This window comes from Pleurodeles waltl, chromosome 3_1, assembly GCF_031143425.1.
Source record: "Pleurodeles waltl isolate 20211129_DDA chromosome 3_1, aPleWal1.hap1.20221129, whole genome shotgun sequence".
NCBI lineage: Eukaryota > Metazoa > Chordata > Amphibia > Caudata > Salamandridae > Pleurodeles > Pleurodeles waltl.
In genome coordinates this window covers 1869129007-1869141389 of record NC_090440.1, presented here as the reverse complement: position 1 = coordinate 1869141389, position 12383 = coordinate 1869129007, and the positions used below count along the sequence as shown (strand labels likewise).

The window sequence follows — 12383 nt, the reverse complement described above, 5'->3', positions numbered from 1 at the left end:
CTGCCTAGAAACTGCCACTTCTTTGGCTTTCAGTTGGACCTTTAGGGAAACTAGTTATTTTGAATACCCATGGCACCAGGGTTATTATGTGGGTACTTGCTTCTAGTGAATTTAATTGGCTTGCTTACATTTAAGGGCTGAAAGGTGTTAACATCCCTTGCTACTTTGGTACCCTGTGAATTCAAGGACCACAATTGAATTATTGATTATTAATAAAGAAACAAAACAAATTAATTTGTCCAATATTTAATTTTGTTACATGGATTGTTAAAGCAGAACATAAAAAGTATCTCAGTAAAGATCCCGAACTCTCCTGAAGGATCCAACTCTAGGGCTTGAGGCTCCCCAGTCACTGTATCTCCTGTACTCGCTGGGTCTCAGGTAGTACTGAGGTCCTCTGTAGTTGGGCTCTTCATAGAAGACCCAGTGCCCATCCTGCACGTTACAGGAATAGATGTCATTGTAGCGGAACTTCTCATACACATGTGGACAGTCTTCAGAGAACTCCATCATCTGACCTCCAAAGTTCTCTCGTTCGTAAATCCTTATTCTGTAGGATCCACGGTGCTGGATATCAGACAAGGCACGACATGGAGAAAAAAGAAACTAGGATGAACGTTTGTCTCAAAATAACGAATACATATTGTAAGATAATAGAGCGCGTTTCTCTTAAGCAAAAGTAGTGTTTGTAGTTTTGAGATGTGCATGTAGCTCACTGCCCCTCTTACACAAACCTAACTTTACTTGACATATTTATTATGTAATCTTATAATGTGGTTAAAAATGCCTTATAACCATGTGTGCCTGTGTTATAGCATGAATTGTGGACTGTATAATGGACGCAGAGTTTCTACCTTCATAAAAAAAATCAGTGGCCTAAATGCATAAACCAAACAATCTGTACATTATTTACCAACTCAGAGTTCTCAGAATTTGTTTTTCGAGCAAAATAAATTGTAATAAGACTTGAAACATTCCAAACCAGGAACATGTGCCACAATTTCCTGTTTTCTGTGTTTCGCTAGGTAATATGACCTCTTTCTGCAAGACGTAAAGACAATGGCATGGTCGTTTCATAGCAGCCTCACTCTTGCTGTTTGTTCTATTTTAAATTAAGCTTTGGTGCAATTATGAGCATTTTGGAGAAAGGCAACGCGATAGATTTAATTTTATTTTAATAAAATACAATGATTTTCCGGGATATAAAATGATATCCATCACATTGAGAAAATTAATAAAATATAAAGGTTAAACCGACTCTAACAATGAAAGGACGAAAAGACATCGAATTATGAGGTAGGTTAAAGTAGGGGTTGTTACTATAGCTAGGGAGTGAGTTAGCTTTTGGGTTTGTTAAGAAATAGAGTTAGGTACGAACTATTGCAGATGATTTCCCTCATTCTGGTTTTCCTTTTTTCTTTGATGGGGATTTCTCATAACTACTCCCTGCAAAATGTTTTTCATCATTGTTGAATTTTTCACTGTCACATAGATCAAGAATCTGCCTCATGTGAAACTAATTCCAATAATGACCAAACCACAAAACATTGATAGTTTTTAACGAGATGCTGTCAAATTGTTCTCTCAACACAACTATCAGATACATGATATCTTCCAGTGTTATATGTATGCAATAGTGATAGTGCCTGAGCAGTCCCCATATTGTATCGCTAGTATCATACCAGATTAAGAGTGAAATAGTAGTAAAACGGAACGCAGATGTTTACTTAGCAGATAAAAACATACTGATGGTGGCCATAGGGCAACACCTGCTAAATATTCAAGCCACTGAAAATAAAGATCATAACAACAGTGGTACTAGAAAACTATACTGCTATGTCAAGAGAATTCATACACTACTTGTCCACAACTAGGATCCCCAAACAAAAGGGTTGGAATGAGAGTGCTATTGGGTGGTATGATAAGGAGTGTAGATTTGCCATGGTAAAAGATTTTAAAGCATAAACAGGGCCGATTATCATTGGTCAGCTTCAGTTCAAATGTTTAGGATTGAAAGGAGTAAGTATAAATCATTACTAAGGAAGAAGAAAGTAATCTTACATCAAGGAGTGTGAAATAACCTGATTAAGGCAGCTGATGAGAAAAAACTGAGGACCTGTTTATGACTTTGACGGTCCGATTGTCGGACTGCCAAAGCTGCGGGGAGAAGGTCACCGCCAAGTCAGCGCCCTCACCCCTGTCGTATTATGATGTGTAGCTGCACTGGCCTCAGCTCCCTTAAGGCCTCTGAATACACACTGCCTGCATTGATGCTGGCAGAGGGCCCCCTGCACTGCCCACAACATGGTCATGGGCAGTGCATGGGTTCTCATGCCATGGAAAGGGTTGCAGAAAGTGAAGTAGTTATCAGCACTGCAGTGCTGCCGTGCTGCCGTTGCCGTTGATCCTATCGATATCATAATCTGGCCGTCGGACTGACAGGAGTGCGGCGGTCAGACTTCCACCAGGAGTTTGGCAGTCAGTGGACTGACAAACTTGTAATGAGGCCCTAATTTTGGGGGAGAAAAATGTCTGTGTGTTTAGGGATGGCCCAAATAGTCATGACAATAGATTTGCTCACAGATCTGAGTGAACCACTATAAGGCAGTGTGTAATATCAGTGATGGTTCAGTTCACTTAGAAGAACCTGCCAACCATGTATCAACTGGAGAATTCAATGTTCTATGCCCAGAGTTAGACAGAACAATCATAGATCAAAAGGCCAATAAATCCCAGGTCCTGACCATGTTTTAGTGGACATATTTCGATCTGACCAGAGGCCAGGTCAACGATCTTGGATAAAATCTTCAAGTGAAGTGTTAGGGAAAATCTGCCTTCCTTCTTCAAGGCAAACTGCAATCATAGTGCCCTTTCATAAAAAGGAAGTAAGTTATGTTCCAGTAATCATAGGTCCATTTCATTACCTGATAGTCCTGGGAAAATCATTAGCCATGTTCATTTAAACAGGTTACTGGCCTGGGTTGATAAAAAGAACATATTAATTGATGCACAGGCTAGATTCCGCAAAGGCATCAGCACCATTGACCAAGCAGTCGAACTATATATGGCATATGCCAAATTTAGAAGGGTGCATACATTGGCACTATACCTCTCAGTTATAGATTTAAAATCAGCAGTATAGCTGGTTAATTTATACAAATTATGGTACTCGCTTGAAAAATGGTGGTCGAAGATACCCTCCTCCAAGCTTGTAAAATGTTTATGCAGAAACAAGTGCCTCTGTGCACTATGGAAGCTCTGGAGTAGGTATCCCCTATTTTTCAATATGCTCTGGTGTACGCAAGGATTTGTATTGACCCCGTTGTTTTTCTAATTTTTAAATGACTGTGAAGAGATGTTATGAAGAGAAAGCCCAGATGTTCTGAAGTGAATCTTTTCACAGATGATGCAATTTCATTGACGTGTATGCAGGACAAAATGCACAAAGCCTTGGAGAAATTTGAGAGCCTAAGTAGCCAGAAGGATTTTCGCATCAATGCACAAAAAAAACCAATTTCTTCGTCCCGGCCTCTAGGGAAGTCTGCAGGGATGGCATACCAGGTGCTCCAAACAGTGAAAACCTATAACTACCTGGATATTTGCTTCAATAATAAATTGAATAGGCAAAAACACACTGAAAAGACAGCCACTACTTTGCAATCCCAAGCAAATGCTACCCTGCAGGTTAAAAACAAAATTAGTTGTGCCCTGACCATCATTCATCAAGTCTATAAACAAAAGGCGGTAGAAGCAGAACCACAACATTTGCTGCCGAAATATGGGGATAGGGATATAGAGATTGAAAAAAATTGAAAACTCATTCTTGTGCCCCTTTTTAAGTTTGGGTCCTGGCATGTCACTTTTTCCCCTATATCTGAAATTTGGGTTTCTTATTGGCCAAGTCGGTTCCTCATGCCTGACTGTTTTCTAGTAAAACAGGCATTGGGCATTGAAAAATATTTTAACACAATTGTCCTTGATACACGTCTTACTTTGTTTTTAAAATGTCTCTTTGGCATTTTGCCTTCTAAAGTGTACTATGCAAAGTTTGCTGCTAACAGTGTTGGTATTGATTGCTGTGATTGTAAGTTTGGAGGGCAGGAGACGTTAATGCATTTTATGTTTTATTACACGAAAATTAGCACCTTCGCTCTGAGGGACTCATTTACAACAAACTGGCACCTTGATTACGATGCGCTAGTTTGCTTGTGCTGCCCGGTGTCCCCTTAATGACACCTTGGTAGTGCTGTATTTACAGTACAGCTCACCATGGTGCTTCTTAGCAGAGGTGCATCAAAATTTCTGATGAATTTGTGGCGCTTTAATGGGCTAGCATCAAAAATGTGGACGCTAGTCAAGCAAAGCACGGGGAGGCCCCCTCAAAGCAGCCTGGCATCACTTTAATGTCTTCCCCTGTACAAAATGACGCTAGAATGATGCAGTGAAATCTTGTAGATTTTACTGTGCCAATTCTGCGGGCCTCCTTGTGGGAGAACACCTCCCTTGAATACATTATACATGGTGCAGGTATAATGTGGCACAAGCGTTTTTAAACTGGTGCAATGGTACCCTTGCACCAGTTTGTAAATATGACATGGGTTGGGTGATATTCTGCACCACTGTAGCCTAAAGAAAAAAAATAACGCTATTGCGGTGCAAGGGACTTGTAAATAAGTCTCTAAATGTCTTGTACCACAACTTGCACTGTAGTGCTTGAAATTTGCTGTTGAACGAATAATCTAAAGATCTACATGGCAGTATCCAGTTATGTCTAGGCTGCTTGAACAGCCAGGAGAAGGCCCGAGCTAACGTTCTACTGTGCTACTACTAAGCTGACATTTCCTTTGCTCTAAGTATATGTCTATTGTCTGACCTAACTAATGAAAACTTTTACTTTTATTATTTTAATCATTTTTGAGAGGACTGATTATATAGTATAAACTATGGAAACTGGTGATTCATGAAATGCGAGGGCTGCTCTTTGTTTTTAAAGTTTTTAATGGTTGCTCATATTAATTATTTTATTTGATACTGTGTAATTTAGTTTGTCATGCCATTGCATATTTATGCTAATGAAGATTGCTAATTGAGATAAGTCACATACCACTGAGTTCATTGTCAATTCCATAAACTGTGGGAATGAAGACATTTACTATATAGCTTTGATGAAACACCCGTGTTTATTTTGGTTGGGTCATATGTTGTAATTAGAATGTGAATTTCCACCTGAGGACGTCAAGAGCACCAGCCTGTCAGTCATGGAGTGGGTGCCTAGTGATTAGTTCTCATAGGCCACTGTGGAAGTGTTGGTTTTAAAGGAGGAATAAATACAATGAAACACAGCAACACTCACTTGTGGGGTCAAGCGGCAAGACTTGATCGAGTCATTGAAGCCCATCCAGTGCTGAAAGTCAGGGTACTCCCCTCTTCTGAGATAGTACTGGTGACCCCGGAAGTTGGGGTGTTCATAGAGTATCCAGTTGCCACTTTCCACTCGGATGGAGTTACAGCGGCTGAAATAGGAGCTCAGATCGGCACACTCAGAGCTGCACTCATAGGACCGGCCCTGGAAGTTCCTGTCCTCATAGAAGATGATCTGTTTGAAAGGAAATAATATTTTTTGTATTATCAGTTCAAAATTACAAAATATGATCTGTGATTCTGTTGTCAACTATGAAATCTTTTGGTTTTATAACTTCAATTTCCGAACATCAACTTGCTTAACTGACTTGCAAAAGCATATCAGAATGTTTTCGCTCACAATTTCAAATGACTCAGACAAAGGACAAATATTAATTTTTCGTCAGACTTCAAAGCCGAACTATCCTCCTCACATAGAGGGTTTAGCTAGGATGCAGTTGTAGAAGTAAATGTGAAACAAGGTGTCTCAAACTATGACACAAACTGCCATGTAATCTGTTGCAGGTCAGGATTTTTTTCACACACAACAAAAAATTATTGTCAAATGGAAACAGTGGCACATTACAAAATGCAGCCATTTTGGATGCATTTTTCATTTCTGCAATACAAGGAGTATATGTAATTTTCAGAAAGTGAAATATTATTGATAATCTTTCACCTCCTATCTGTATCTCTCTACCGTTTGGATTTCTTCAACCCACTGTACAGACTAAGGTGCTCATTTACAAGAAAGTGGCGCATCGCGATCAATGCACCAGTTTTCTAGCACCGCCCTGCACCCCCCTAACGATACCATGGGAGCCCTAAATTTACAATACAGTGCTCCATGGCGCAAAGTGTCCACAACAGCATCAGAAATTCTGATGCTGTTATTGATCTGAACCTTAATATTGCTGGACTAGCGTCAAAATTTTTGCCCTAGTATAGCAATGTTAAGAGAGTCCTTTAGACACCAGCACAGCATCACTTTTAACGTCTGACCTGAGCAAGCAACAAAAGAAAATGAAGAAATGCTGGTGCAGCATGGTGCAGTGAAATCTTGTAGATTTCACTGCCCCATTTCTGCCGGGCTTTTAATGAGGGAATGCCTACCATGCATACAATATATCTGGCACAGGCATAATGTGGAGCAAGGCTTTACAAACTGGTGCAATGGTGACACTGTGCCAGTTTGTAAATATGGCTTGGGGTCGGGAACTGTTTTGCTCTGCCTTAGTGTAAAAAAAAAGAAAATATGCTAAGGCGGCGCAAAATCCTTGTAAATAAGGCCCTAAGGGCCAGATGTAAGTAGAAAGCAAATTGCGAGTTACAATTTGCTATGCAGAAAGGTGTCTCAGACACCTTCAGCGACTCGCTATGGGGTCGCAAAGACCCACCTTATTAATATTAATGAGGTGGGTCACAGTTTGCGACCCCATAGCGAGTCTGGGCACTCACGGGGATGGTGGCCTGCTGGAGACAGCAGACCACCATGTCCGTGACTGCTTTTCAATAAAGCATTTTTTTTTTCTATCTGCAGCCCATTTTCCTTAAAGGAAAACGAGCTGCACTTAGAAAAGAATACCGAAACCTTTTTTTTTTTTTTTTTTTCAGAGTAGGCAGTGGTCCATAGGACCACTGCCTGCTCTGAAAAAATACTTTTGTGATCATTCACAAAGGGGAAGGGATCCCATGGGGACCCCTTCCCGTTTGCGAATGAGTTACCATCCAATTCAAGTGGATGGTAACTGCGAGTTGATTTGCAACTTACATCACGGTGCAAGTCGCAAATAGGAAGGGAACACCCCTTCCTATTTGCGAGTCAGAAACACATTTTGCGAGTCGGTTCCGACTCGCAAAATGTGTTTCTGCATCGTGCGCAGGCATTAGCGCCTCGCAAACGGCATTTTTCACCGTTTGCGAGGCGCTAATGCCTTGCTACATCTGGCCCTAAGTGTACAGACATGACTCATAAAGTATTACCCTCATTCTCTTGTGATAGAAACATGTTTGAATACGCATTCAAAACACGCAGACCCTCATTATGAGTTTAATGGAAATCCGATAGGGATTGTGAAATTGGCAGGAAACCGCACCCCTTCAAGATTTTCCTTGGGCACGTTGCCCCCTCAAAATCTGGTAGAATTTATCCAGAGAACGTTATCTCAGTGAGTAGAAACTCACAAAAATTATGCGCAAAACACAGACACCACTGATATCCAAAACTGCCATCTAGCCAGTGGAAACAGTGGCTGTACCTTGACATGGGGCAGCTAGAAATATAATTGCCCTGAATCTAATCATAAGGGCGGTTCACATGGAATCAAGTCAAGTGGTGAATACATAATCGTAAAGCACTCAGGGGCGTATTTAAGAGCCCCTAGCACCTCCTTGCTCCACATTAACATAATTTTTTTCATGGTAATGTGGCCCAACGATGCCAAAATCATCCCACCAGATTTACAAAGTACTGCAATGCATGCATTGCACTACTATGTAATCCTTTGCGCTACATTATGCCTGCACCAGGCATAATGTATACAAAGGGGGCGTTCCCCAATTAGGGAGGCCGAAAAAAAATAAGAGATTTCTTTGCATCACTTTTTTTGGCACTATTAACACTTGCTCAGAGCAGGAGTTAAAAGGAGACACACCATTGTTTACAATGGGCCTCAATGGGCTTTGCAGGATTAACGTAAAAAAAAATTATGCTAATCCTGCAAAGCTTGAAATTAGCATCAAAATCTTTTAAGCTAGAACGCCTAACTACTGCCATGGTATGCCGTACACATGGTGGTGTTAGGGGTGCGCTAAAGTGTGAAAGAAAAGTGGCGCTGCACTGGGTGCAACGCCACATTTCTTAAATCAGGCCCTCAGTACATTCACATTCATTCTCACTCAAGTGAACAATAACAATATGCATCTTCCCCCTTAGTGTCTCTTCTGATGTTATCTATCTCAAGGTGAAACAGTTCACTAATACGGAGATGAAGTGGCGTGCGCCAGACTCATTGGACGCACTTGGCCACGTGCACTCGGAATTCGTCTCCAATATGAGTGACATAATCTACAAAAACATCAGAGTTGAATGAGCTTTATGAAAAAAAAACATATTTGACTAATGTCAGGTAATTTATAAAAAGGCATATTAGATTTAACGAAAACTTCTGCTACTCATATATATCGTTACATTCTTGTGTATGAATGAAGTACTGTCACAAAAGTACACAAACGGGCACTTCTCACTTACTTTCCCCATGTTGGCTGCTGGATGGATTTGAGATCTCGGTGTTGTAGATGGGAAAGCACACCCCTTATATACATGCTCTAATCCTACCGTCTGTATGTGAACAATACATTGACTGCATACAACTGTTTTTGCACAATAAGGTTAATGCGCTCTCAGTCCTGTAAAACGCCCACTGGTATTGTTTGGAGTTGCTTACTTAACAATCGTTCTGCAGTGAACAGTAACTACAGCACAACGCACTGAAAGTGTTAAAAGCAACCTATTGTATATTAGAACAAATGACTGTGAGAAACCGAAAAAAAAATCTAGTGTTCTCGCTGGAACAATGGCTTGATTATTTGTCTTTGTTTCAAGCTGCGCTCACTAAAAATTCTCGTTTGAGCCAGTAGATGCATCGAAGATCGATTAAATTAAGTATATCCCTTATGCCAAGAGCGCAACGAGATGGATTTCCATTGTATAGACGCTATGATAATATTTGCATCTTTTCATTTGTTTATGTATTTATTTTTTGGTTTTATTAGGACCAGCCAAATACAGGTGTCAGAGCTTTGGAGCAGTTCATAAAACAAAGTTTAAGAGACCAAAAAATATCAATTACAACTGAAAACAATATAGTGTAATTAAATATACATACTATAAATCGAGACTCACTGAAAAAACAAAGATTACAGGGAATACAAAACAGTGGAAATTCACCAGTTGCAGTCAGAGTTCTTTCAAGTATCTAAAACTCGCATCCTAAGGTAACTATAACTCACAACTTCGCTATTGCACAGTTGTCTCATCAATAATTTTATTGCAAATGTTGCAATGAGAATATGAAGGATGACAAAGAATATGTCATTGATGATATAATATGTGGAGTAATCAGCTGTGCATGGCAAAGGTGCTAGTTACAGTTACCTTAGGGTGCGAGTTTTAGTTATTTGAAAGAACTCTAACTACAGCTGCTACATTTCTAAGGTTTTGTATGAGTTAATTTAGAACATAACTATAAAGTCCCTGTAACCTTTGGTTTTCTCAGTGAATTTCTATGGCTTTTTTGACATATTGTAATTTTACTTGCTAAACGTGAATCCACGCACCACAACTAGGTAATATCTATATGTATCTCTCTCGCTATCTATATATATGGATATATAATTAGGACTATGTTTCCATAGAAATTTTTTGGGGGACTTGCCTAGATCTTTGGCACCATTTAACAAATCTTCAAAAAAAATTCCCAAAAAAAGTGGCCCAGTGATTCTTGTTGTGCACAGGAGGTGATCCATTAAGCGGGGGCCGAGAAAAAGTGGGCTAAAAAAACATTGTATTTCCCATTTTAATTCCCATAGGATCTGTCAACAGGTCTACAGCCCGAACGACTTGACGGAATTACGCCAAATTTGGCCGAAAGCTAGCTGCTGGGGCGCAGATTGTGCTTTTCGTTATTTGGTGTAAATCTATTCAGTAGTTTATGAGTTTTTTAAGGGCAAATAAATTGTATAGCTCTGGCCGTGATTAATTGGAAAATTCACAAATATTTGCAAATACGTGTGCGAAAAGAAGCATTGCAATTGGCTCACCACAACCTGACTAGAGTTGCAACTGTGATTTATTTAACTGGACACGGTCTCTTGGGAGTGAAAATTGAAAGTGGCATAAGGGGTCAGGGTGAAGGTAGCCTGACCCAGGGGTGTGATATAAGTGTGTTTTAGGGGACAATTATAGTTTTATAATAATTTTGTCATGGCGCACGATATTCGTGAAAATTCAAAACATTTCACTCATTTCTGAGATTTATTTGCAAATATTCACGATTGTGAGAAAACACGCCTGATTGCAGAGGCCCCCTAACTTTTTGCCCCCACTTTTCACTTTTTGCTGGGGTTTTCCTGACTGTGATGGTGCCCTGGGTACTGCAAACTAGCCCCTGTGTTCTGTGTAAAATGAGTATGCAAATTAGGCTAATTGTAATTGGCTATGTATATTGTAGGGCATGTCGGTTTTTGGGATCCCAGCATAAGTAGTGCACCCATAGGTGTACCCATAGGTGCACTACTGAGGTGCCCAGTGTCATTTGAAAGGTGGACCTGACTTGCTGGCTGCTTTTAAATTAAAGTTATATGCAAATTCGACTTTGGAATTAAAAGTACTTCTAAAGTCTTAAGCTACCTTATTTTTCAATATGTCACCCCCAAGGTGTGCCCTATTTGCCCCTAGGGTAAGGTGCCATGTAACTATAAGCAGGGACCTTATCAAAATAGTTTTATAAGCCCTGGTGAGGTAAAAAAGTCAAAATTGTTTCCCCTTAATCTAGGGAATGGCCTCTATAGGCTACAATGGGGGAACTTTATTTTAATTAACAGAGTCCCCTTAAGTGTCAGATACCCTGAGTTTGGTATCAAATTAATTGCTATAATACATCCCACAACTTACAATTGTTGGATTTAATATAATTAGTTCAGGTAAAGAGTTTTAAACTCTACCTGAAAAGTTGCAAACTGCAGTTCTGTTGTGCCCTTCTCTGACTGGACAGCCTCTGGCAGCCTGTCCAGGCTGCCTTGATTACGTGTGAAGTGGCCTGGCCTGAACACAAAGGATGTGCCTGGAGGAGAAGATCTGCCTCAGCAGATGAGGAAGCAGGATGGGGGAAGGGCTGCCAAACTGGTCTTCAAAGGCAGGGAAGGAAATTTGGAGCATCCCAGCACCTCCCTCACATCCTGCAACCCCAGACAACTATATCCCCTCTTGATTAGATTAGGAGAGGGCAGGAAAGGGGTGTGCTTAGGGTTTTTAGCCACAGCAGTGGGTGGGCTCAGCCAAATCTAACCTCCAAAAATCATTTTCAGCTATGTTGTATTTTTGAAGAATGGTGCTACCTGGGATTGATTTTTGCCACACTTCCCAGGAAGTGGTCATCACATGGGGAAGAACCCTGCCTCTGACTGGACACCCAGGACCCCACTATTGTTCACACAGGAGCAAGGATAAATATGGAAAAACTGCCCCCCACATCAGATGCCTACCAGATCCCTACAAGGAAGAACATCAGAAGAAGAAGGACTGCCCTGCTGGACCCCTGACCTGCACCTGGACCCTGCACTCTGAAGGACTGCACCAGCTGCACACTTGGGACTCATCACTAAAAGCACTAAAATTACTTTGCCTGTCTTCAACTGGTTCAAGAAGGGACTTCCTGCTTGCTACAGGTATAAAGTAGCTAACCAGAGTCCCCTGCATCAAAACCTGAAGGAACTGACCAGTGGCCATTTTTGGATTTGAACCAGGTGCATTCTGGAAGCTGGAGTCCAACTCAGAGCTTCTGGAACCTTGGTCAGAGCTGCAGATTCCTAAAGGACCTTCAAAGACCTTCTAGGAGAAGATCCAGAAGTTTGGAGAAGATTGATGGACTATTGTAAAAAGCTCCATAAAGGGACCGACCCACCGCTGAGAGTCAAGCCGGTTTATGTTGACTGCGACCCGGCCTGACTTGCAGGTTCATCCCACTGAAAAGCTCAGGACCCCCAGACTTCCAGGATTTCACCGGGGGCTCCTTGAAAGTAAATCGGACAACTTTGACTCAAAATCGGCTTGCTGTGGAGGGTCATTGGACGTCCGAGAGAAAAAGCTCCAAAAAAGTGACAAAGTCCGAATGTAAGAAGCTTATCGAAGGAGGGCTCCATGGACGTCATATCAAGATTCAGCTGTGGCCCAGAGGAAGATTTCCACCCTGAAAAATCATCTA

The 12383-nt window shown here is 41.0% G+C and overlaps 1 protein-coding gene across 1 annotated transcript; it reads right to left on the bottom strand.

Moving 5' to 3' along the window:
- Positions 1 to 230: 230 nt before the first annotated feature.
- LOC138283456 (gamma-crystallin-3-like) lies at positions 231 to 8731 on the bottom strand. Its single transcript, XM_069221410.1, has 3 exons — positions 8651 to 8731; positions 5354 to 5596; positions 231 to 567 (listed from the first exon to the last, which is right to left on the bottom strand). Exons 1-3 carry the CDS (start codon positions 8657 to 8659, stop codon positions 292 to 294), a joined length of 528 nt encoding a protein of 175 aa, XP_069077511.1. The 5' UTR covers positions 8660 to 8731; the 3' UTR covers positions 231 to 291.
- Between the last annotated feature and the right edge of the window lie 3652 nt (positions 8732 to 12383).

Coding starts and splice junctions, on each gene's coding strand:
- LOC138283456 (XM_069221410.1), bottom strand. Junction 568..5,353: donor CTTGCCGCTTGACCCCACAA/GTGAGTGTTGCT, acceptor TCTGATATCCAG/CACCGTGGATCCTACAGAAT.